At 41.0% G+C, this 26,530-nt stretch overlaps 2 protein-coding genes and 1 long non-coding RNA gene across 3 annotated transcripts in view; 2 read left to right on the forward strand and 1 right to left on the reverse strand.

Annotated features, from left to right (window-relative positions):
• The window catches only part of CES5A (carboxylesterase 5A), a 272,408-nt gene extending 264,897 nt beyond the window's left edge, over window positions 1-7,511 (forward strand). The window contains exons 13-15 of the mRNA XM_060000186.1: window positions 4,816-4,976; window positions 6,918-6,964; window positions 7,029-7,511. Of these exons, the coding sequence (XP_059856169.1) occupies window positions 4,816-4,976; window positions 6,918-6,964; window positions 7,029-7,269 (449 nt within the window). The 3' untranslated portion in view covers window positions 7,270-7,511. The remainder of the gene's footprint in view (window positions 1-4,815; window positions 4,977-6,917; window positions 6,965-7,028) is intronic.
• Window positions 7,512-7,742: 231 nt separating this feature from the next.
• On the forward strand, window positions 7,743-25,632 carry LOC132416684 (uncharacterized). Its single transcript, XR_009517685.1, has 3 exons — window positions 7,743-8,219; window positions 23,751-23,892; window positions 25,440-25,632. It is a non-coding gene; the product is annotated as an uncharacterized lncRNA (long non-coding RNA).
• Window positions 13,905-14,422, reverse strand: LOC132415877 (large ribosomal subunit protein eL21-like). The gene has a single exon (XM_059999019.1). It carries the CDS (start codon window positions 14,417-14,419, stop codon window positions 13,937-13,939), a length of 483 nt encoding a protein of 160 aa, XP_059855002.1. The 5' UTR covers window positions 14,420-14,422; the 3' UTR covers window positions 13,905-13,936.
• Window positions 25,633-26,530: the final 898 nt, after the last annotated feature.

Below are 26,530 nucleotides of genomic sequence, written 5' to 3' on the forward strand. Positions count from 1 at the left end.
TCCCAGGACCAGTTGTCTTCACTGGTGAATTCTAGCAAACATTTAAAGAATTAAAACCAATCCTTCTCAACCCTTTCAAAAAAGTGAAAGAGGAGGGAATACTTCGTAACTCGTCCTGTGAGACCAGTAGTACCCTGATAGTAAAGCCAGACAAAGACATCACAAGAAAAGAAAACTATAGACCAATATCCCATATGAGCCTAGTTGCAAAAATCCTCAACAAAATCCTAGCTACTGAATCTAGCATATTAAAAGGATTGTATACCATAATCAATTGGGATTTATCCCAGGAATATAAGCATGGTTCAATATATGAAAATCAATCAATATAATATACCTGGCCTTCCCTGGTGGCGCAGTGGTTGGGAGTCCGCCTGCCGATGCAGGGGACACGGGTTCGTGCCCCGGTCCGGGAAGATCCCACATGCCGAGGAGTGGCTGGGCCCGTGAGCCATGGCCGCTGAGCCTGCGCGTCCGGAGCCTGTGCTCCGCAACGTGAGAGGCCACAACAGTGAGAGGCCCGTGTACCGCAAAAAATATATATATATATACCTTATTAATAGAATACAGGAAAAAACACACAATTATCTTATTAGATGCTGAAAAAGCATTTGACAAAATTCAACACACATTCATGATGAAGACACTCAACAAACTAAGAATACACAGGACCTTGTTCAAACTGATAAAGGACTTATGTGAAAAACCCACAGCTGATATCTTACTTAGTGGTGAAAGACTGAAATCTTTCCCTAAGATCAGGAACAAGATAAAGATGTTTCCTCCCACCATTTCTATTCAAGTTCTAGCGAGGACAAATTAAAAGGAATCTAAATTGGAAAGAAAGAAGCAAAACTGTCTCTATTCACAGATGGCATGATATTATGTGTAGAAAATTCTAAAGAATCCACAAAAAACCATGAGAGTTAATAAATTCAAAGTTTCAGGATACAAGATCAGCATACAAAAGTCAGTTTTATTTCTACACACTAGCAGTGAACAATCAAAAAATGAAATTAAGAGAACAACTTCATTTAGAATAGCATTAGCATCAAAAAGAATAAATTACTTAGAAATTAATATAACCAAGGAGGTACAAGATACGTGCACTGAAAATTATAAAACATTGCTGAAAGAAATGAAAGAATAAATGGTTTGGAAGATTTAGATTTAAGATGGCAATACTCCCAAATTTAATGCAATTCCCATCAAAATTCTGACTTCCTTTTTTGCAGAAATGGACAAGCTGATCCTAAAGTTCATATGGAATTTCAGGGGACCCAGAATAGCCAAAATAATCTTGAAAAAGAACAAAGCTGGAAGACTCATATTTACTGATTTTAAAACTCACTTACTACAAGGCAATGGTAATCAAGGTGGTGTGCTACTGGCATAAGAATAGACAAACAGATCAATGTCCAGAAATAAACCTATATATATCTATGGTCAATTGATTTACACAAGGCTGCCAAGACTATTCAATGGGGAAAAAATAGTCTTTTCAACAAATTGTGCTGGGACAACTGAATAACACATGCAAAAGAAGGAAATTGAGCCCTACCCTCACACCATAATCAAAAATTAACTCAAAATGGTTATTTGTAGTGAGGTGGATGGACCTAGAGACTGTCATACAGAGTGAAGTTAAGTCAGAAAGAGAAAAACAAATACCGTATGCTAAAACATATATATGGAATCTAAAAAAAATGGTTCTGAAGAACCTAGGGGCAGGACAGGAATAAAGACACAGACATAGAGAATGGACTTGAGGACATGGGGAGGGGGAAGGGTAAGCTGGGACGAAGTGAGAGTATGGCATGGACTTATATACACTACCAAATGTAAAATAGATAGCTAGTGGGAAGCAGCAGCATAGCACAGGGAGATCAGCTCGGTGCTTTGTGACCACCTAGAAGGGTGGGATAGGGAGGGTGGGAGGGAGACGCAAGAGGAAGGAGATATGGGAATATATGTGTATGTATAGCTGATTCACTTTGTTATAAAGCAGAAACTAACACACCATTGTAAAGCAATTATACTCCAATAAAGATGTTAAAAAAATAATTAACTCAAAATGGATCAGAGACCTAAATGTAAGAGGTGAAACTGTAAACCTCTTAGAAGAAAACAGGGTACATTTCTATGACCTCAGATTTGGCAATGGATTCTTAGATATAACACCAAAAATATAAACAAAAAAGAAAAAAATTGGACTTTATCAAAATTAAAAATTATTGTGCATTAAAGGACAATATAAAGAAAGTGAAAAGACAACCCACAGAATGGGAGAAAATATTTGCAAATCATATATCTGATAAGGGTCTATTATTCAGAATATATAAAGAACTCTTACAAGTAAACAAACAAACAAACAAAAGGCCCAAACAACTCAAATAAAAAGTGGGCAAAGGATTGAATGGACATTTTTCCAAAGAAGATATACAAATGGCTAATAAGCACATGAAAAGATGATCAACATCATTTGTTATTAAAGAAATGAACATCATAACTACGAGATACCACTTCACATCCACTAGAGTAGCTACAATAAGCAAACAAACAAAAATCAACAACAACAAATCCAGAAAATAACATGTTGTTGAGAATGTGGAGAAATTGGAACACTCATATACTGCTGATGGGAATGTAAAATGGTGCACCCGTTGTAGAAAACAGTTCGGCTGTTCCTCAAAAAGTTAAACGTAGAAGTATCAACAACCCAGCAAATACACTCCTAAGCAACTATACTCCAATAAAAATTTTTTTAAAATAGGTGGTCAAACAAAAATCTTACATGAGTGTTCATAGCAGCCTTATTGTAACCAAAAAGAAGTAACAACCCAAATGTCCATAATTGGTGAATAGATAAACAAAAGGTGGTGTATATATATACAATGGATTATAATTTAGCCATGAAATATTGATACGTGCTACAATACGGATGAACCCTGGAAAAACTGCTAAGTGGAAGAAGCCCATAAAAGGCTATATGTTGTGTGATTCTATTTATGTGAAATGTCCAGAGTAGGCAAATCTATAGCACCATAAAATTCCCAAGGGTAAGGGGAGGGGTGAGTGAGGGAATGACTGCTTGAATGGGTCTGGGTTTCTGTCTGAGGTGATGAAAATGTTCTGGACCTAGATAGTGGTGATGGTTGCACAACATTCTGCACGTACTAAAAGCCACTGAATTATACACTTTGAAGTTGTTAAAATGCTGACTTTTATGTTGGTGGATTTTTAAAAATTACTGTGAAGAAAATGCAAAAGCAAGCCACAAACTGGAAGAAAATATTCACAATACAAATCTGACAAAAAAATCATATCCAGAATAGAAGAACTCTTACAGTTCAGTAGTGAAAAGACAAATAATCCAATTACAAATGTGTAAAAGGCTTGAAAAGACACTTCACTAAAGAGGATGAATGAAAGCAAAATGCACATGAAAAGGTGCTCGACATTGTCATCAGGGAAATGCAAAATGAAACCAAAATGAGGCAACCATTTACACCTGCTAAAATGGCTAATATTAAAAACTCAAACCATATACCAAAAAGTATTGCCAAGGATGTGGAATGTTCAGAACTTCTGGTGGGAATGTGAAGTGGTTACAATCACCCTGGAAAACTGTAAGTTTCTTATAGACATACACCTACCCTGTTACTCAACCACAGAAAAGACTTGTATATGGATATCCACAGCAGCTTTAATCATAATAGCCCAAAATTGGAAAGAGCCCAAAATGTCTATCGTCAGATGAATGGATAAGTAATTTATGGTATATTCATGCAGTAGCTTACTACTTGGTGATTAGGAGTCAATTACTGATACAGGCAAAACATGGATGAACCTCAAAAGCATTATGCTGAGCAAAAGAAGCCAGATACAAAAGAGTACATTTTGTGTTATTCCATACAGAGTTCAAGAACAAGCAAAATTAATCAATTGTGATAGGAATAAAAACTTTGGTTTTCTCTTGGTAGAGTGACTAGAAGGAGATACAAGGGAACTTCTGGGGTGATGGAAATGCTCTGTATCCTACTTGGGGTGGTGTTTACATGAACGTGCATGCATTTGTAAAAACTCATCAAAATGTACACTTAAAATCTGTGCTTTTTATGGTCCATACATGATACTTCTATTAAAAGAGAAAATGAGAGGAAAGGAAGCAGAGATAATAAGGCAACTTCACTGTAAGGCTTGCTAGAAGGAATTTAGAGAAATAAGCCAGTAACTGGAGGGGAAGTTGAGACCAAGAGTATGTATTGATATGTTTGTGTGTGCTTCTGTGTGTGTGTGCCCATATGTGTGTGCATATGTGTGTGCACACGTGTGTGTGCTTTAATGAGAGACTTTGTAAGCATGTTTGCTACTGATGGTGATGATCCAATAGAGAAAAACTGATGATGCAGAGAAAGAGGGGAAATTATAGAGCAAAGACCTTTAGAAGAGAGGTGAAGAAACATAGGATGCAGCAGAGCATCTTGGTAGCAGGAAATAATTTTGTTCTGTTTTTCCCAGACAGTTGAACCAGGGTCAAACAAAGGAAGTCACAAGGAGGTAGATCTCGGATCAGTATAAAGGGTTTTTTTTGAGAAGTAGTACTGTTGCCCTCTCAGGCCACCCTGAGGGGTAGTGAGTTCTGTCTCCAGGGGCACGAGGGCCACTGTAGCAGGAAACACTAGCCTCACATTGTCTCTGGGCTGTTCCACCCACGAGTCTGTGGATCCCAGACTAGATGGACGGAAATGCAGGGCCAGCCCCTACTGCCCCCTGCATGCATGCCTGCCACAAACCCTTCCTACCTTTCTGCAGATGCTGGTGCACCTGTCTACTTCTATGAGTTTCAGCATCGGCCCCAGTGCTTAAAGGATAAGAAGCCACCTTTTGTCAAAGCTGATCACACTGATGAAATCCGCTTTGTCTTTGGACGTGCCTTCCTGAAGGGCGACATTGTCATGTCTGGTAAGAAACTGGCTTCAGGGGCTCCTGCTCTTGCAGGAGCACGAGCTTGGGACGAGTTGGGGAGAAGATGAGAATCTCCATTGTTAGCGCGAAGCCTCACCAACCGCAACACTATGCAGGGGCTGGGAGGACCGGCATGGTGGTTTAGACACAACCTTTCGCTGGAGAATGTCTCCACTCGTAGTTTTAGAAAAAGAGGCCATGAAAAAGAGGGGCCAACATTTGCTTGATGAGTGTTTTTCTCTGGACTAAAGCCTATAGGGGTGGGCACTTGGGGGCACTCATGCAATCTGATTTTTTTTGAAAAAAAAAAAAAACCCACTTACTTCCTTCTCTTTGACATCTGGTCTCACCCTCCCTGCCCTTCCCAGAGCTCCCGTGAGGCTACCACTCAGGGCTTTCAAAGGCAAGAACCACATTTTTCATAATTGCAGCTGAAAGTTGTCTGGATCCAGGTGATCTAATGTAAATGCTTGTGAACTGTTTCTGGTGAGGTTAGCTCATTTATTCCTGAATTTATGACCTGTTCAGTGCCTAAAATAATAAGCCAATCAGATGAGGTGATCAAAATTTAAAAAACCATAAGAACTACACACAGGAGTTATGACTAAACTATTTAGTTAAAAAATTGCACAGTGTAGGCTCTTAACCAGTTCATGCTAGCCTCTCCGTGAAAAGGACAGAACCTCTCCTCTAGAGTGTGTCTGTGCAGTGCGGTTTGTTCATTGTTTTATTTATTCTTTCTTATCTTATAATGCCAATACTAACAGAACTACCTCCTAGGTTGTCATAAGGATTAAATGAAACAATTCTCATAAATCATATGGTGAGTGCTTAAGAAATATTACTATTATTATTACTCAGTAACCATCACTGAACCTGTACTATGTGATGGGCACATGGACTCTCAAAAATGGAAAAAATGAACAACATATGTATGTATCAAAGGGTTAAATTCCTTGGTATCTAAAGAACTCATAAAATCAATGAGAAAAACACAACCCAGTCAAAAACTGGGTAACAGATATAAATAGTTTATGGAAAGGGAAACATGTGGCTTTTAAACATAAAAATCCATTCAACCTCGCTCATAGCAAAGAGGATTAAAAACTAACCTTGACCAAGGACTCATTTTTCATAGATCAAGGTTGAGAAGAACATTTTACATAATGTATTTGAGCAGGTGGGGGAAAATTGATAACCTCATATGTCAATGGAAAACTCTATCAAAATTTAAAATGCGTGTAGTTTTTAGCCCAGCAATTCAACTTCTGGAATTTTTTATGCAATTAGACTTCCACATGTGCAAAAATATACACACACAAACACACACTAAAACATTGCTTTTACGAGCAAAAGATTGAAAAAAATGTCAAGACCCATCAATACAGTACTGGATACATGAATTATATACTTACATATATATATTTATGTATTGTATATTTATAGAGCAACAAAGAACAGTAAATGGAAGGTTTATAGGCAGCAATATGGAACTAACTCCTGGATACAATTTTAGTGAAAGAGAAAGATGTATAATGTGTGTCCACTGTAGCATCAAGTGTGTTAAAAGTGTCTGCTTAAACCCTCATGCACGTCTAGACTCCTTCGGAAGTTCCCTCAAGAATGTGGTAACAATGGTTGCCTCTGAGGCTGGTAACTGGGTGACTAGAGGGAAGAGATGGAGAAACTTACTTTCATTAGATATACTTCCTGCATTTTGAACTTTGTGCTTTAAGCAGTGTTACATTTTCAAATAAAGAAGTACAATAATTGATTGATTGATCGAGAGAGAGAGGTGTCTCTGTCCCCAAGGAACTTGCAGTCCCGTGGAAAGGGCAGGAAGAGTGTTGGATGGTCAGGGAAGATGTGTGTTCAGCCTCCACCATTTGGAACCATGATTCTTCAGGCAAGTCAGTATCTGCAAATACGCAATGAGTGCAGTGAAACAGCTGAGCAGGAACATGATGCTATATTGGGCTAACTTTGCTCGGAATGGGTAAGTGAACCTCCCAGCATCCTCCGTAACCAGGTGTTTGAGGCTGAAAATCTCTCACTTCCAGGAATCCTAATGGGGAAGGCCTGCCCCTGTGGCCGGCCTACGATCAGACCGAGGCATACTTACAGCTGGACTTGAACATGAGCGTGGGACAGAGACTGAAAGAGCTGGAGCTGGAGTTTTGGACGGACACCCTCCCCCTGATGATGTCCTCTTCCAGAACGCTCCTTGCTTCTCTTTCTTTCTTAACCTTCCTTTCTCTGCTCCTGCCTTTCATTTTCTCTTTTGCTCCTATCTTTGTGTGATTCTGGTTTTCCTTCTCCTTCTGCGGTTTCTCCCACAATCATTAGCTTCATCTGTGTTTAGCTACTTTACGGAGTCAACTGCTTTAGCTGATGTTTTGGGAACTTGGGGATGATCCTTAAAGAATTATTTTCAACGTCAAAAAATGCAATTTGGGGCTTCCCTGTGGTGCAGTGGTTGAGAGTCCGCCTGCCTATGCAGGGTACATGGGTTCATGCCCCGGTCCGGGAAGATCCCACATAACGCGGAGTGGCTGAGCCCGTGAGCCATGGCCGCTGAGCCTGCGCATCCGGAGCCTGTGCTCCACAATGGGAGAGGCCACAACACTGAGAGGCCCAAGTACCAAAAAAAAAAAAAAAAAAAAAAAAAACAACGCAATTTGCCTTGGAAAGCTACCAGATTTCTTCAATAAATCTGCAGGAGGGCTGGCCTATTAGTTGGCATCATAATGATCTTGTTACTCATATAAAATAAAATAAGAATGCAAAATATGTACAGGGAGCAGAATTTAATTATGGGCTGAAAACTCTCCCCCTCTACCCCAGCATCCAAGATGAAGTGAACTTTCTAACATGTCTTGGTGTGTGTTACCTGAATTATGTGTCCTCCAACCCCCATCTAGGTGGGTTTTAGCCACGAACCAAGCATGGATGTCCTGAACATCACTGCCTTGAACTGGCTCTCTTCTCTGGCTCAGGAGTTATGTCGGGGAGAGGGACACACCAGAGACCCTGCTCAGAAATGGAACACAGACGTCCTCCAAGTTCTGGAATGCAGAAGTCAAACACCAGGCAGCAAGTTCAGTCAGAGATTTCCAAGAAGAAGGGATGTTTTACTGATGGGGTGGAGACTAATCCATCATTCAATAAATCTACGTTGGGTGCCTGATATGTACCAGCAATAGCCCTACTGGGGTTACAACAGTTAACAAAGACATACTCTCCATCAAATGGTGAGCAAACAGACAGTAAGCAAACATTCACACAAGTGACTATCTTAAGATACAAAGTTGAAGAATGCATTTAGTAAAGGAAGGTGTTTTAAGAAAGTGTAAGAGGGGAACCTTATTGAGGTGAAAGTCTTAGGAAGCTCTCTCTGGAGAAATAACATTTGTAATAAGAAAGGATGAATTAAAGTTAACCAGATGATAAGTAGGGAGAATGTTATACATACCATCATTCAAAGGATGCACTTTTACTTTTTATATCCATATAATTCCTGTTACATCCATACAATTTACCCAGGTAATTACTATTTATTTCTGATTCCTTCAAAATTACACGAGGTACATAGAATAGGAGGGTCTCTGAAGTGTCAGTAACTTACAGTTCTTCTGGGTCAGAGATCTTCAACTTATAGCCTGAATCTGACCTCCAGAAGAGTTTTGGTTAGCTCACACAATGTCAAATATGTTTTGGAATTAGTTTCCACCTAATTTTAAATTAGGGACATTTTACATTAAAAGCCATATTTCCAGCTTCTCAAAAACAACAACAACAGATCCGGCAACATTAGAACTGTATTCCCACATGGTAACTAGGGCTTCTGAAAGCCCATATAACACCTTCGTGCAAATTATAAGGTATCCTTTCCTCAAAACCCTCTACAGAAAATATCTACATCTATGATATGAATGACATGTCCTCTGAAATAGTGTCCTTGTGCAGTGTACAACCTTCATAACTGTTCTCAGCAACCCTGATAAAACAATCTGCAGGAGCTGAGGAGTGGCTATCCCTTTACAAAGGCATGAACTCTCAACTTTCCCCAGTCTTCACTATTCTCCATTGTCTTGGTCCTGGCCCATTTCACTCACTGGTATTACCTGCCCCCTGAAGGTGTTTAACTTTGGACCCCTTACGTCTCATTTTACAGTAATCTGCAAGGGGGAAGGGACTCACCCAAGATGACTTGTGAGTTAGCAGCAAGTCAACACCAGGCCTTGAGTCTCTTGTCTCTCCAGCACAAGACTCTTCCTGCCATGCTGCCTGCCTCCCTCAGCAGATGGTCCAAAGCTGTTGGATTATCTCTAGTTTAGGTGATTTTGAGAGTTGTGGGTCAGTGATGTTCGGGCCATTTTATGGTTGTTAAAAGAGGGACTGAGCTGCATACAAGCAAGCTGGAAATTCAGTTGCCTCTGCAGCTGCAGAAGGCTAATTTCTACATTGGTATTTGGCAAAACTAACAGCTAGAAAAATATCACTCAACTCATATTTTTAAATATTATTATATTAAATGAAATTACACATTATTTATATACTGCTTGCAGTCCTAGTGTCATCAAATATGGTTCTTATTTTGGTTGGTACCTTGCAGGAGGGAGCATATATCCACTTCATCCAGATACAGGGCCCTCTTCCTTCCTTGTTCCTGCCCACATGCAATTAAATGTTTTATCAAATTAAAGTTGAAATATAAATGACAGTTGGAGGGCTTCCCTGGTGGCGCAATGGTTGAGAGTCCGCCTGCCGATGCAGAGGACACGGATTCATGCCCTGGTCCAGGAAGATCCCACATGCCATGGAGCGGCTAAGCCCGTGAGCCATGGCCGCTGAGCCTGTGCGTCTGGAGCCTGTGCTCCGCAACGGGAGAGGCCACAACAGTGAGAGGCCCATGTACCGCAAAAAAAAAAAAAAAAAAAAAAAAAATGACAGTTGACATCCAGGTTTTTTTCATTTAATTTAGAATTTTATATGGGGTGTAAGTAGAAGATACACTTGGAGGGTTTTTCCAAAATCCAGTGCCCTTCCACACCCAGTCCAACTTAGGCATAATCTTCTTGGCTAGGACTTGGGACTCTGTATTTTCAGTTTTTACGTGTTCAGTGCACACCCTGAATAAGAACTGCTGAGCCTTAAGCATGTGTCATATGTATTTTCCAAGTTGCCAGAGGGTCTTTAAAAAATCAGCTTTTATGGGGCATGGCCAAGATGGCAGAGTAGGAAGATCCCAATTTCACCTATTTTCATGGGCACACCTAAATTACACCTATTTACAGACCAACTATCAATGAGAATGTCCTGAAGACTGGCAGAAAAGATCTTGTATAATTAAAGATAATAATTTTAAAAGGAACTACAATGAGATGGGTAGGAGGCGCAGAGATGTCATATAGTCAAGATCCATACCCCTGCATAGGCAACCCACAAACAGGATTATAATTACAATTGCAGAGGTTCCCCTCAAGAGTGAGGGGTCAAAGCCCCACACTGGGCTCCCCAGTCCAGGGGTCCTGCACTGGGAAGATGAGCCCCCAGAACATTTGGCTTGGAAGGCCAGTGGGTCTAACTTTCATGAGAGACAGAGGGCTGTAGAAAATAGAGTCTCCGTTCTTAAGGGCACACACAAAATTTCACATGCTTGGAGAACCAGGGCAGAAGGAGGAATTTGAAATGACCTGGGTCAGACTCATTACAGAAGGCAAACATCACCCTGATACTGAAACCAGGCAAAGATATCACAAAAAAGAAAATTGCAGGTCAATATCACTAATGAACATAGATGCAAATTCCTTAACAAAATATTAGCAAATTGAATTCAACAATGCATTAAAAGGAACATATACCATGATCAAGCAGAATTTATGCCAGACATGCAAGGATAGTTCAATATCTGCAAATTGATCACTGTGAAACACCACATCAACAAATTGAAGACTAAAAATCATATGATAATCTCAATAGATACAGAAAAATCTTTTGACGAATTTGGACATCCATTTATGATAAAAACTCTCAAAAAAGTGGATGTAGAGGGAACAAATCTCAACATAATATAGGCCATATATGACAAACCCACAGGTAACATCATACTCAATAGTGAAAAGCTGAAAGCATTTCCTCTAAGGTCAGGAACAAGATAAGGATGCCCACTTTCACCACTTTTATTCAACTTAGTACTGGAAGTCTTAGCCACAGAACTTTGAAAAGAAAAAGAAATTAAAGGAATCCAGATTGGAAGAAAGAAGTAAAACTGTTACTGTTTGCAGATGACATGATACTATATATAGAAAATCCTAAAGACACCACTGAAAAAAAATTAGAACTCATCAATGAATTCAGTAAAATTGCAGGATACAAAATTAATATACAGAAATCTGTTGTGTTTTCATACACTAGCAATGAGCTACCAGAAAGAGAAATTTAGAAAACGATTCCATTCACAATCACATCAAAAAGAATAAAATACCTAGAAATAAGTCTAACTAAGGTGATAAAAGACGTGTACTCAGAAAACTGTAAGACACTGATGAAAAAATTGAACATGACACAAACAAATGGAAAGATATACGATGTTCATGGATTGGAAAAATTGACATTGTTAAAATGACCCTACTACCCAAGGCAATCTACAGATTCAACACAATTCCTATCAATATACCTATGGAATTTTTCACAGAACTAGAACTAGTATTTCCAAAATTTGTATGGAAATACAAAAGACCCAGAATAGCCAAAACAATATTGAGAAAGAAGAACAAAACTGGAGGTATCATGTTTCTTGATTTCAAACTCTTGTACAAAGCCACAGTAATCGAAACAGTATGATACTGGCATACACACACGCACACACACACACACAAAGACACATAGATCAGTGGAATAGAAGAGAGAGTCCAGAAGTGAACTCACACTTATATGGCCAATTAGTGTAGGACAAAGTTAGCAAGAGTATCTAATGGGGTAAAGACAGCCTCTTCAATAAATGGTGCTGGGAAAACTGGACAGCAACATGCAAAAGAATCAAACGACTGCTTTCTCACACCATATACAAAAATACATTCAAAATGGATTAAAGACTTGAATGTAGGACCTGAAACCATAAAATTTGTAGAAGAAAACATAGCCAGTACATTATTTTACATCAGTCTTAGCAATATTTTTTTTTGGATCTGTCTTCCCAGGTAAGGGAAACAAAAGCCAAAACAAACAAATGGGGCTACATCAAACTAAAAAGGTTTTACACAGCAAAGGACGCTATCAACAAAACAAAAAGGCCATCTATTGAATGGGCGAAGATATTTGCAAATGATATATATGATAAGGGGTTAATATCCAAAATATACAAAGAACTCAGAACTCAACATCGATAAAACAAACAACCTGATTTTAAAATGGTCAGAGGACCTGAACAGACATTTTTCCAAAGAAGATATACAAAGGCCAACAGGCACATGAAAAGATGTTCAGCATCACTAATCATCAGGGAAATGAAAATCAAAACCACAATGAGATATCACTCACACCTGTTAGAATGGCTGTCATCAAAAAGACAACAAATAGCAAGAGCTGGGGATGTGGAGGAAAGGGAACCCTTGGCATTGTTGGTGGGAATGTAAATTTGGTGCAGTTACTATGCAAAACAGTATGGAGAATTCTCAAAAAAATGAAAATAGAACTGCCATATGATCCACCAGTTTTACTCCTGGGTATTTTTCCAAAGGAGACCTAAACACTAATTTGAAAAGGTATATGTATCCCTATGTCCATTGCAGAATTATTTACAATAGGTAAGATATGGAAGCAATCTAAGTGCCCATCAATAGATGGACATAGAAGATGTGGGGTGTGTGTGTGTGTGTGTGTATGGCTGAGTGTGTGTATATATATATATATATATATACACACTCAGCCATAAAAAAAGAATGAAATCTTGCCATTTTTGACAATATGGATGGACCTAGAGGTTATTACGCTAAGCAAAATAAGTCAGACAAAGAAAGACAAATATCATGATTTCACTTATATGTGGAATCTAAAACACAAAACAAATGAACAAACAATGAAACAGGAACATAGTCGTAGATGCAGAGAACAAACAGGTGGTTGTCAGAGGAGAGGGGGTTGGGGAGAAGAGAAAAACAGGGGAGGGAGATTAAGAAATACAAACTTCCAGCTGTAAAAAAATGAGTCATGATGTGAAATACCCAGTGTGTGGAATATAGTCAATAATTATGTGTTATTGTATGGTGAGAGATGGTAACTAGACTTATCATGGTGCTTTTTTTGAAATATATAGAGATAACAGATCACTATGTTGTGTAACAGGAGCTAACAGTGTTGCAGGGCAATTATACTTCAAAAACAAACAAACAAGTGAACAAAAACTAGCAAACTTATATAAAAAGAGATTGTATTTGTGGTTACTAGAGGCAGGGGTGAGGGAGGGGAAATTGTATGAATGTTGTCAAAAGGTACAAACTTCCAGTTATCAGATAAATAAGTACTAGAGATATAATGTACAGCATAATAACTATAATTAACACTGCCATATGTTACAAAGAAAGTTGTTAGGAGAGTAAATTCTAAGAGTTTTCATCACAAGGAGAAAAAGGTTTTCTGTTTCTTTAATTTTGTATCTGTATGAGATGATGGCTGTTCACTAAACTTACTGTGGTCATCATTTCGTGGTACATATAAGTCAAATCATTATGCTGTACACCTTCAACTTACGCAGTGCTATATGTCAATTGTATCTCAACAAAACTAGAAGAAAAAAATCAGCTTTCATATCTGACTGATGTGGGTATATCACAATCTCCTTAGCCAATAGTGTGCTCCTGGATATTTATGGGCATAATTTGATGAGTAACTTTGGGAATGAGTACTTTTACTTTTTTACTTTTTTTTTTTTTTTTACAGTCCAGGTCTTTTATTTTCTTCACACCCATCATGCCATGAATTCATAGGGAATGGGCTGCAACAGTTCAGGCTCCTTTCCGTTGGTTCTCATGAAGTGTGCTTCTCTGGGTGGAGCAGGCTGGCGCTTCAGTTGACCCCAAGTACCTTTCTCTTTGGCTTCCTTCTTTTTCTGACCATTTTCCTTCACCGGTTTCAGGAAGCTATCTCGGCTCTTAGAGTGCTTAATATGCTCGATAGGCACATTAATTCTCTTGGTAAGAATCTTGCCCTTAACTTGTTTGTTTATAATGATGCCAACAGCATGCTGGGTAACATTGTAGACTCTCCCAGTTTTACCATGGTAACATTTGCGGGGCATTCCTTTTTGAACAGTGCCCATTCCCTTGATATCTACAGTATCACCTTTCTTGTAGATTCGCATGTATGTGGCCAAAGGAACAACTCCATGTTTTCTAAAAGGCCTAGAGAACATGCAGCAGGTGTTCCTCCTCTTTCCCTTTGTGTTGGTCATTTTGGAGAATTACTGGAAGATGGCAGTTCCAGCCAAAAGGTGAGTACTTTTACTTTTTAAAATTACTTATGGCTTCTGGATTTGCAGAAGATCAACTGGATCAAAGGCCCTTTGATTTGATTTGATTTTTTAATTTTTTATAAATTTATTTATTTTGGGCTGCGTTGGGTCTTCGTTGCTGTGCCTGGGCTTCCTCTAGTTGCAGAGAGCAGGGGCTGCTCTTCATTGCGGTGGGTGGGCTTTTCACTGCGGTGGCTTCTCTTGTTGCAGAGCACGGACTCTAGGCACGTGGGCTTCAGTAGTTGTGGATCACAGGCTCCAGAGCACAGGCTGAGTTGTTGTGGTGCACAGGGTTTAGTTGCTCCATGGCATGTGGGATCTTCCCGGACCAGGTCTCGAACCTGTGTCCCCTGCATTGGCAGGCAGATTCTTAACCACTGCGCCACCAGGGACACCCCAAGGGCCCTTTTAAAATTACTCTCCTTACGTTCTACAAATTCAATTCCGTAGGGTCACATCACTTCACACTCATCAACAATACAGGTACATGTATTTCACAATCACTTCTGGTTTTTCATCATTGTAAAAACATAAAATATTTAACACTTTCTTGCTGTAAATTTTAAAAATTATTTATTTACAGAAAAATCCTTTATTTTTTTCAAACAATCTTGAATTTGAATTAAATCAAACCCAAACAAAACTTTAGAGACAAATCAGCCTTCGCCTGTGAATTTCCTCTCATCCAGCAGAGGTCAGCAATGTAAAAGGGGAAAAAAAATTCCCTTCCCTCAGGGATCCTGGGATGCAGGTGATATGATACCCTAGAACGTAGAAGGAAAAGAAAACAATACAAAATAGTTAAGTTACAAACCTATACCATTAATCATTGTCCCTTTTCCCTGTAAGATTTGGAAAGGGGAAAAGTACAGTTCATTACCTCAAAAGACTGAAATGACTCATAGGCGGAAAAGAGTTTGGGGCCAGCAGTTTTTTTCTTTCCTGTTTTTTCTACTTTCCCATCAAGTCCCTAGGAGCCTGCCTCAGATGGGCAGAAAGTAGTTCCTTCCCCTGTGTGTACCTGTTCTTTCTACTCTTGCCTCAGTGGCCCTTTGGGCTCTGGACCTTTCTGTGTGACCCCCAAAGCCCGATTCTTCTCCCTCTCAGCCTCTGGTCTTGGCTGAAAGTCATGGGTTTTCCCTCCTGGCAGAGGTGGAACAAGGTGCAAGGTGGGCTCAGGACCTGTACCTGGGAAGCTGCCATGCCTGGCACTGCCCCAGGTAACATATCTACAAGATGAACCCCCTTCCCACAGCTGAGACTGACCCAGCCCGCCATAGCCCTTCTGCTCTGCTAAAAGTTTGTAAGTGTGCACCTCATTTTATTCCCTGGGAAGGGAGGAGTGGGGAGAGAAAAACCTGTCACTTGATTATGTCCAAATACAAAGGAATTCCTGGGCAAAGAAGTTGCTGTGCTCCATGGATGGGTTGGGTCTCCAATTGGGACCTAAAGAATGGATGGGGGGATAAAGGCCAGCAAAGGTGTGTGGAAGCTCGACCATAAATGTACAGGGCGGACATATATACACTACCAAACGTAAAATAGATAGCTAGTGGGAAGCAGCCGCATAGCACAGGGAGATCAGCTTGGTGCTTTGTGACCACCTAGAGGGGTGGGATAGGGAGAGTGGGAGGGAGGGAGACGTAAGAGGGAAGAGATATGGGAACATATGTATATGTATAACTGATTCACTTTGTTATAAAGCAGAAACTAACACAGCATTGTAAAGCAATTATACTCCAATAAAGATGTAAAAAAAAAAAATGTGCAGGGCGGGGGAAGGGCCAGCCCAGTCGGCAGCATGGCTGGTATTGTCACAGTTGCTAGAGCACAACTTTGAGGCTTAGGGAACAGCTTTTATACCTTGACCTTTGTTTAGAGTGGGATGATGGATAAGAGGTGAATTTATCTACCCATCCATCCATTCATCCACTATCTATCATCTATATCTATCTATCTATCTATCTATCTATCTATCTGGGCTCCTTTATAGGCATACCTCATTTTATTTCACTTGACTTTATTATGCTTTACAGATATTGCATTTTTTACAAATTAGAAGTCTGTGGCAACCCTGTGTGGAGCAAATCTATTGGTGCTATTTTTTCCAAAAGAATTTGCTCACTTTGTGTCTCTATGTCACATTTTGGTAATTCTCACAATATTTCAAACATTCTTCATTATTATATGTGTTATGGTGATCTGTGATGAGTGATCTTTGATCTATTGTAATTGTTTTGCGGTGCCAGGAATCATGCTCATATAAGATGGCAAACTTAATAAATGTTTTGTGTGTTCTGACTACTCCATCTATGGACCATTCCCCTGTGACTCTCCGTCTCCTCAGGCCTCCCTATTCCCCAGGACAAAACTATATTGAAATTTGGCCAGTTAAAAACCCTACAATGGCCTCTCAATATTCGAGAGAAAGAAAGAGTTGCACGTCCCTTATTTCAAATCAAAAGCTAGAAATGAGTAAGCTTACTAAGGAAGGCATGTTGAAAGCTGAGATAGACTGAAAGCTTAGGCCTCTTGTGCCAAACGGTTAGCCTCATTGTGAGTGCAAAGGGAAAGTTCTTGAAGGAAATTAGAAGTGCTGCTCCAGCGAACACACTAATGATAAGAAAGCAAAACAGCCTTATTGCTGATATGGAGAAAGTTTTAGTGGTCAGATAGAAGATCAAACCAGTCACAACATTCTCTTAAGCCAAAATCTAGTCTAGGGCTTCCCTGGTGGCGCAGTGGTTGAGAGTCCGCCTGCCGATGCAGGGGACATGGGTTCGTGCCCCGGTCCGGGAAGATCCCACATGCCGCGGGGCAGCTAGGCCCGTGAGCCATGGCCGCTGAGCCTGCGCGTCTGGAGCCTGTGCTCTGCAATGGGAGAGACCACAACAGTGAGAGGCCCACGTACTGCAAAAAATAAAATAAAATCTAATCTAGAGCAAGGCCCTGACTTCCTTTAATTCTGTGACAGCTGAGAGAGGTGAGGAAGCTGCAGAAGAAAAGTTTGAAGCTAGCTGAGCTTGGTTCATGAGGTTTAAGGAAAGAAGCTGTCACCATAACATAGAAGTACAAGGTGATACAGCAAGTGCCAAAGTAGAAACTGCAGCAAATCATCCAGATTATCTAGCTAAAATCATTAGTGAAGGTGGCTACACTAAACAACAGATTTTCAATGTCGATTAAACAGCCTTATATTGGAAGAAGATGCCATTCTCTCATAGCTAGAGAGGAGAAGTCAATGTCTGCCTTCAAAGCTTCAAAGGACAGGCTGACTCTCTTGTTAGGGGCTAAAGCAGCTGGTGACTTTCAGCTGAAGTCAATGCTCATTTACCATTCTGAAAATCCTAGGGCCCTTAAGGATTATTCTAAATCTACTCTGCCTGTGCTCTATAAATGGAACAACAAGGCCTGGATGACAACACATTTGTTTGCAACATGGTTTGCTGAATATTTTAAGCCCATTGTTCAGACCTATTGCTCAGGAAAAAAAGATTCCTTTCAAAACATTACTGCTCATTGACAGTGCACCTGGTCACCCAAGAGCTCTGATGGAGATGTACAAGATTGTTACTGTTTTCATGCTGCTAACACAACATCCATTCTGCAGCCCATGGATCAAGGACTAATTTCAACTTTCAGGTCTTTTTATTTAAGAAATACATTTCATAAGGCTATAGCTGCCACGGATAGTGATTCCTCTGATGGATCTGGGCAAAGCACATTGAAAACCTTCTGGAAAGTATTCATCATTCTAGATGCCATTAAGAACATTCATGATTCATGGGAAGAGGTCAAAATATCAACACTAACAAGAGTTTAGAAGTTGATTCCAGCCCTCATGGATGACTTTGAAGGGCTCAAGACTTCACTGGAGGAAGTAACTGCAGATGTGATGGAAATAGCAAGAAGCTAGAATTAGAAGTGAAGACTTAAGATGTGACTGAATTGCTGCCATCTCGTGATAGAACTTTAATGGATGAGGAGTTGCTTCTTATGGATGAGCAAAAGAGTGACTTCTTGAGATGGACTCTACTCCTGGTAAAGATGTTGTGAAGATTGTTAAAATGACAACAAGGATTTATGATACTATTGTACATAAATTTAATTGGTAAAGCAGCAGCAGGGTTTGGGAGAATTGACTCCAATTTTGAAAGAAGTCAAACTGTGGGTAAAATGCCATCAAACAGAATTGCATGCTACAGAGAAATCATTCGATCAGTCAGTGCACAGACTGCATTGTTGTCTTATCTTTAAAAATTGCTGTAGTCAATCCAGCATTCAGCAACCACCACCCTGATCAGTCAGCAGCCATCAACATCGAGGCAAGGCGCTCCACCAGCAAAAAGGTTATGACTTGCTGAAGGCTCAGATGATTGTTAGTGTATTTTTAGCAATAAAGCATTTTTAAATTAAGGTATGTACATTGGTTTTCTAGACATAATGCTATTGAAGACTTAATAGACTGTTGTAAGATGTAAATATAACTTTTTTAAACATCTTTGTTAGAGTATAATTGCTTTACAATGGTGTGTTAGTTTCTGCTTTATAACAAAGTGAATCAGTTATACATACACATATGTCCCCATATCTCTTCCCTCTTGCATCTCCCTCCGTCCCACTCTCCCTATCCCACCCCTCCAGGCGGTCACAAAGCACTGAGCTGATCTCCATGTGGTGGGAAACCAAAAAATACAGAGATTGCCCATCTCCTCACTTTCAGTCTGTGTGCATCTTTAGATGTGAAGTGAGTCTCTTTTTCTCTTCACCCCTATAATGTGGATGTTATTTTGCATGCTGTTGTCCTATAGGTCCCTTAAGTTATCTTCACTTTTTTAAATTTTTTAATGTTTTTATGGTACACGAGGCTCTCACTTTGTGGCCTCTCCCGTTGCGGAGCACAGGCTCCAGACACGCAGGCCCAGTGGCCATGGCTCACGGGCCCAGCCGCTCTGCAGCATGTGGGATCTTCCCAGACCAGGGCACAAACCCATGTCCCCCACATCGGCAGGCGGACTCTCAACTCAAGCCACCAGGGAAGCCCCTATCTTCACTTTTTAAAGTTCTTTTTTTCTCTTTGCTGCTCTGTTTTGTTGAGTTCCACTGCCCTGTCTTCCAGATCACTGATTCTTTTCGGTGCTTCTTCTATTCTGCTGTTGAACCCCTCCAGTGTATTTTTCAGTTCAGTTATTGTATTCTGCAGCTCTGTGATTTGTGTGGTACTTTCTCATATTTACTCTTTGTTGAAGTTCTGCTGTGTTGATCCATCCTCTCCCAAGTTTCATGAGCATCTTCATGACCATTACTTTTACATTTTTATCAGGTAAATTACCCATCTCTGTTTCATTAAGGTTTTTTCTGGGGTTTTGTCTTGTTCTTTCATTTGGAAAATATTCTTCTGTCTCCTCATTTTGCTTGGCTCTCTGTGTTTGTTTCTATGTATTAGGCAAAACAGTCTTGAAGGAGCAGACTTGAGTAGGAGATCAAGACTTATCATTAAGCTTGACCTAGCTCTTGGTCATCTCTTAATCATTTGTGATTGTCTAAGCAGCCTGATTTTTTCTAGCTAGGTCCCAGTTTTTGAGGGTGTCAAGAACTTTCTGATTTTTTCGGATCCCTGGGACCCAGAAATATAATACCCCTTGCCACCAGAGTGAACCACTCAGTGGGTATCCCCATTATGGGCTGCATGTGTGTGCTGGCTTTGGTGGGGCCACAGGAGTAATGCAGAGGCAGTGTATTTGCCCGGTCAGGTTTGGTGAGACCGTGGGAACAGTACAGGTGCAGGGCACTCACCCAACTGGCTTTGGTGGGGCTGTAGAAGTGGTAGGGCTGAGGTACTTGCTTAGCCAGCTTTGATTGGGGCCAAGGGAGAGTCTCAGATGCCAGACATGCCCCCTGGTGCTAACAGGTCAGAGGGAGAGTGCAAAAAAGGTGTCTGCCAAGCCGATGCTAGCAAGGTAGAAGGAGAAGCAGAAAGGGTGCCCACCAGTGCCGGTGTCCCCAGAGAGTGTCCTAATAGGTTCCTGCCCCTCCAGCAGATGCTTTAGGATTAACAAATAAATCTTCTTCACATATGGTCTAGGCAGTTTTCAAACTGCTGCTTTTGTGCTTGGTCCCAGGGCAAATGAGTCTGTGTACAAGCTCTTAAAGAAAGAAATCTCCATTCCCTATAGGCCTGTGGTTCTCCTGAACATAAGCCCTGCTGGTTTTCAAAACCAGGCATCCTGGGAGCTGTCTCTCCAGTGCAGGTCCCAAGAGTTAGCATGCCTGATGTGGGGCACAAACCCCTGACTCCTCAGGGATAAGCAGTACATTTGTGAGATCCCTCCTGCTTGTGGGTCACCATACTGGGGATGGGGTTTGGGGAAGACTGCAACTCTGCCTCTCCTACCCATCTCAATGTGACCCTTTGTTGTGGAGGAGCTGATCTACTACTGTGAGTATATATTTACCTTTAGCAGTGAGATTTTTTCTTTTGTAATTTTCATATCTCTAGCTGTGGTCTTTTCATTTCTTCTTAGAGAAGTCCCTTTAGCATTTATTGTAAAGCCAGTTTTCTGGTGCTGAACTCTTTTAGGTTTTGCTTATCTATAAAACTCTTTGTCTTGCCTTCAAACCTGAATGATAGCCTTGCCAGGTAGAGTATTCTTGACTGTAGGTTCTTCCTTTCATGACGTTAAATATATCATGCCACTCCCTTCTGGCATGCAGAGTTTCTGCTGAAAAGTCAGCTGATAGACTTATGGAAATTTCCTTGTACATAACTAGTTGCTTTATCCTTGGTGCTTTTAATAGTCTCTATCATTAACTTTTGCAATTTTAATTACAGTGTGTCTTGGTGTGGACCACTTTGATTTGATCTTGTTTGGGATACTCTGTACTTCCTAGACCCGGATGTCTGTTTCCTTTCCCATGTTAGGAAAGTTTTCAGCTATCATTTCTTCAAATAAGTTTTCTGCCCCTTTCTCTCTGTCTTCTCCTTCTGGGACCCCTGTATTGCAAATGTTAGTATACTTGATGCTGTCCCAGAGGTCTTTTAAACTATTGTAATTTTTTTAATTCTTTTTTTTTCCTGTTGTGCTTCAATGAGCCCCACTGCTCTGTCCTGCGGTTCACTGATTTGTTCCTCTGTATCACCTATTTTACTGCTGATTCCTTCTAGCGTATTTTTAATTTCAGTTATTATATTCTTCAGTTCTACTTGTCTTTATATTTTCTAGCTCTTTGTTATACTTCTCACTGTGTTCATCCATTCGTCTCCTGAGTTTGTTGAGCATCTTTATATTCATTACCTTGAAGTCTTTATTGAGTAGATTGCTTGTCTCCACTTTGCTTAGTTCTTCTTCCAGGGTTTTATCTTGTTCCTTCATTGTGACATATTTTTCCATTGCCTCATTTTGCCTAACTCAGTTTTTATTTCTGTGTATTGGATAGGTCAGTTACATTTCCCAGTCTTGGAGAAGTGGCCTCATGTAGGGGTTGTCCTATGGGGCCCAGCAGCACACTCCCCTCTGATCACCAAAATTATAGGCTCTAGTGGTGCCACCTGTGGTGGGTGCATGGGTCCTTCTATTTTGGCAGGGCCAACTACTGTGAGTCCACGGGTAGGTGGGGCTGGTCCCTGGCCCCGGTCGCTGCCAGAGGGTCCTGGGGGCAGAGCCGTCCCAGGGCTGGTCCCAGCCCATTGGTGGCAGGGCCATGTGCCAGTGTGGCTGGCTGCTGAGGCTGGGTGGTTTCATGGCTGGTGCTGTCCTGTTGGTGGGTGAGGCTGGGTCCTCGGCCTGCTGATGGTCAGGGCTATGTCCCAGAGTGGCTGGTGGCTCAATCCAGGGGGTCCTTGGACTCGTGCCAACTAGCTAGGGGCCAGTTAAGATTCAGTGCTAATAGGCTAGAGGAAGTGCTCCAAAATGGCACTTGCCAGTGCCTGGGTCCTTGTGGTAGAGCAAGCTCCCGTAATGGCTTACGCTGTCATCTTTTCCTGTAGGGGGAATCTCTGTTGCCTCCTGCCTCTTCAGGAGGCTCTCCAAGATTAGCTAGTGGGTCAGATCCAGGCTCCTTTGAAGTTACTGCCTCTGTGCTGGGTCTAGGAGTATGTGATATTTTATGTGCACCCTTTCCCACAGCCCTCCAGCTCTCCTGTATGCTGGCCTTCAAAGCCAGAGATTCTGGGGGCTGGTCTTCCTCGTGCAGATTCCCCAGGTTGGGGGGCCTGATACGGGGCTCAGACTCCTCACTCCTTGGGGAGAACCTCTTCAACTGTGATTATCCTCCCATTTGTGGGTCACCTACACAGGGGGTGTGGGTCTTCTCTGTCCGTCCTCTCATATTGTGTTTCCTTCTCTGTATCTTAGCTGTGGAAGACCTTTTCTGCTAGTCTGCAGGTCATTCTCATTGATAATCGCTCTGTTTGGTGTGCCTGTTGGAGGAGGTGAGCTCAGGGTCTTCCTACTCCGCCATCTTGGCCACTCCCTTACAAAATGGTTTTCCTGAAAATAAGTTACTCAGTGGGAAAAGCTGACCACTGATGGTCAGCTAGTAACATAAGGGTGGGACAACCTTGTCCACCGTCATGACCACTAGGTAGGTGACCAGGCGTTGTCTTCATCACTGTTACTACAGCCACTTCCTTGAACTTCAGGAAAATTTTCCTTTTGACACTCAAATCTCTGGACAGAAATCACGTTGTGTTGGTGCTGCCACAGGCCTTCTGGTGCTCTGTTGTGATCAGGTGATTGGATTCCCCAGATTCAATCCAATTCTGGGACTAGCAGAAGCAGAGCACATGTGGGGAACTTTAGCCGGGGTGGATCTTGGAGGAGAGAGCTGCACTCTTTTTTTTTTTTTGCGGTACGCAGGCCTCTCACCACTGTGGCCTCTCCCATTGTGGAGCACAGGCTCCGGACACGCAGGCTCAGCGGCCATGGCTCACGGGCCCAGCCGCTCCGCGGCCTGTGGGATCCTCCCGGACCGGGGCACGAACCCGTGTCCCCTGCATCGGCAGGCAGACTCCCAACCACTGCACCACCAGGGAAGCCCCTAAACTTTTTAATGTTGCATTTATGTTGGTATGTATTATAAGTGTTCCAGAAATTGCATGAAATTCCTAAAATCTGAGACGTCCTAGTATGTTATCACTTGTAATTCCAGTTATTATCTTAAAATGTTGTGTGTGTCACAGAAATAACCAAATTTCCTTATCAATTGCATTGTAATGAACTCTAATCAGATCTTTAACCATGGCTATTTTAAGTCTTTTTGTTATTTACAGGTAGTTATTGTTTTACTCTGATGCTTTTGCAAAAGCGTTCCTACAAAAGTGTTTCATCTTCAGAGAAATTCATAGAAAGGATCCTGACAGGTACTCTAGAATACAGATTCCTGATAACTTTCAGATCATACCACAAAACTGGGTAAGAATTTTCAGAACTCTAAGGAAAAACTGGATTCATAGAATTGCTAACAAAAGATCGAGATCAACAATAATTAATTACATAGGACTAAATGAACTGATAAAGATCATTATAATTTTTGGTGATGACTTTTTGTTTGAAACGTTGCTGGTTCTCTTATGTTTTGTTTTTCCAGATTTAAGGAAACCTGTTTTCTTTCTCTTGAAGCTATTGACAAGTTAAATCAGTTATACCTTAGTGAACAAAGACGAAACCTTTACTTTTTCTCCCTACCCAATCCCTTCAAATTTCAGAAACTCTTGAGTATTCTTTTCATGCCAATATAGTTTGCTGTTTCAGTAAGTTCAATAAGAGTCTGTTCTCCTTGTAACAGAACACAATAACATTGGATAGATTATCAAAGTTTTTTTATTAATTAATTTACTTATTTATTTTGACTGCACCAGGTCTTAGTTGAGGCATGCAGGCTTTAGTTGCAGCATGTGAACTCTTAGTTGAGGCATGCATGCAGGATCTAGTTCCCCAATCAGGGATCGAACCTGGGCCCTCTGCCTTGAGAGTGTGGAGTTTTACCCACTGGACCACCAGGGAAGTCATATATTACCAAAGTTTTGAGTAGAATGTCATATTTAAAAGAGATGTAGGGACTTCCCTGGTGGCACAGTGGTTAAGAATCCACCTTCCAATGCAGGGGACGTGGGTTCGATCCCTGATCAGGGAACTAGATCCCCCATGCATGCCACAACTAAGAGTTTGCATGCCACACTAAGGAGCCTGCTGGCCACAACTAAGGAGCACACGTGCTGCAACTAAGGAGCCCTCAAGCTGCAACTAAAGAGCACATGTGCTGCAACTGAGCCAGTGAGCTGCAACTAAGGAGCCCGCGGGTTGCAACTAAGGAGTCCACCTGCCACAACTAAGAGCCGGTGCAACAAAAATAAATAATAAAATAAAATAAATAAAAAAATTCCCAGCTCCATTTTAAAAAAAAAAAGAGAGATGTATAAAGGCTCAAATTGACCAGACAACTTTAAGGAACTGCTTGAAAAAATCAGCCTGGTACCTTGCTTACAGGGTTCCCAGCAACCTTACCAAGTGAGTAAGGCAGGTAACTTCCTGGCAGACCCAGGAACCTCAAGAAGAGAGGAATTTACCCAAACTGTAGGTATTGCAAGTAAAAACTGATGGTGAGTTCTTGGCCTTAGAGGCTTTTTAATAGTTCAGTCTGAGATTCCTTATGAAAAGTGCCAGTGAAGCAGTCTCAAAAAGAACGTATATGGTCAACTATTCTTGCTGCACTTATGTAAATAATCAAGCCAAATTTAATACAAACAAATTAAGTTTTACTGTGATTATCCTTGGAAAATAAGAAATGTGGATGGTTGTAGAGAGAAAAATTATTTTTGCATAATCCTGATAATTGCCTTTGAGGTTTTGCTATATACCTGTTAATTGGACTGGATCTTGAATTCTTCTAGTTTCCTCAAATATCTGGCTACAAATCTCCAAACTAATGTTTCTAATTATCTCCCACCCTTCTGATTTAGAATCACTAAGAACAAAGACTGCCCTTGGATCTCCTTGGAAGGATCCAGGTCTTCCTCCTACTACCCAGACGGCAGCCAAACTTCAGGAACTTGAACCTTAGATATATAACCCAGAGCTGAAAAAGGCTCCACCTGTCATCTGGTCCTGTACAAATGCTGGAGGCCACCACATCAAATTGACTGGAGAGAAGCAGCTGACATCAAGGTAGACTTCTTCCACCAAAGATGTCGGATTGGGACTTCATACTTTAACTAAATATGAAACCTTTTTTTTCTTCTCTTTCTTTCCTTTACTCTGGCATTGGCCTAGAAAGATGATGCCATTATCCATATCTCCAAGACCATTGCTAAAGGGGGTAAGTTTTCAGACTGCTGGATTTGTCGTTTAAAAAACTCTTATCTGTCCATGATGCCAGGGTCACCCTGGTCCATTTCCTTATCTCTGGTTAACAGCCCCAAACTTGGGAAACCTTGTGTCCAGGCTCTATGCAAAGAAAAGTACATGAGGAAAGGGTAACCAGAATAAAACTGCCTGTGTGGTCTACGGACCCTTTTACTGGCCTCCATGGCTGTCACCTTTCCAATCCTGAGCCAAAAACTTAAATGGGAATTACCAGGAGGCATTCAATTTTCAAGATTTGCTTCCTTTGAAGGAAGGCCCTACTTCCCTGGTTAGGAGTAAATGTAAATGAGGCTGTGATTAGGAACCTCTTCTTAACTCTTGAAAGTATTATGGAATCTGCCACTAAAGCAATAGCTCAGAAAAATTCTGAGACTCTGGCCAAAGTTGTTTTTGATAATAGGATAGCCCTTGATTATCTTTTAGCTGAGCAAGGAGGTAACTGTGCTTTGGCCAACACCACTTGCTGCACTTGGATTAATATTTCTGGGGAAGTAACTTAGTTACATAAGAACAGTTATATAAGATCACTGAGCAAGCCACTTGGCTTAAAAAAGTGACTTCTTCAATAAGTCTTTCTTGGACTTATTTGATTTTGATTGGTTTGGGTCTTAGGGACCATGGCTCTAGAGTGCACTCCAAACATTGAGAATTATCTTGCTAATTACAATCATAATCATTTCTGTGGTGC

The sequence above is a fragment of the Delphinus delphis genome, chromosome 20 (assembly GCF_949987515.2).
Source record: "Delphinus delphis chromosome 20, mDelDel1.2, whole genome shotgun sequence".
NCBI lineage: Eukaryota > Metazoa > Chordata > Mammalia > Artiodactyla > Delphinidae > Delphinus > Delphinus delphis.

Bases quoted from the DNA above. Each gene is read 5' to 3' on its own strand.
- LOC132415877 (XM_059999019.1), bottom strand. From the start codon at position 14,419: ATGACCAACACAAAGGGAAAGAGGAGGAACACCTGCTGCATGTTCTCT.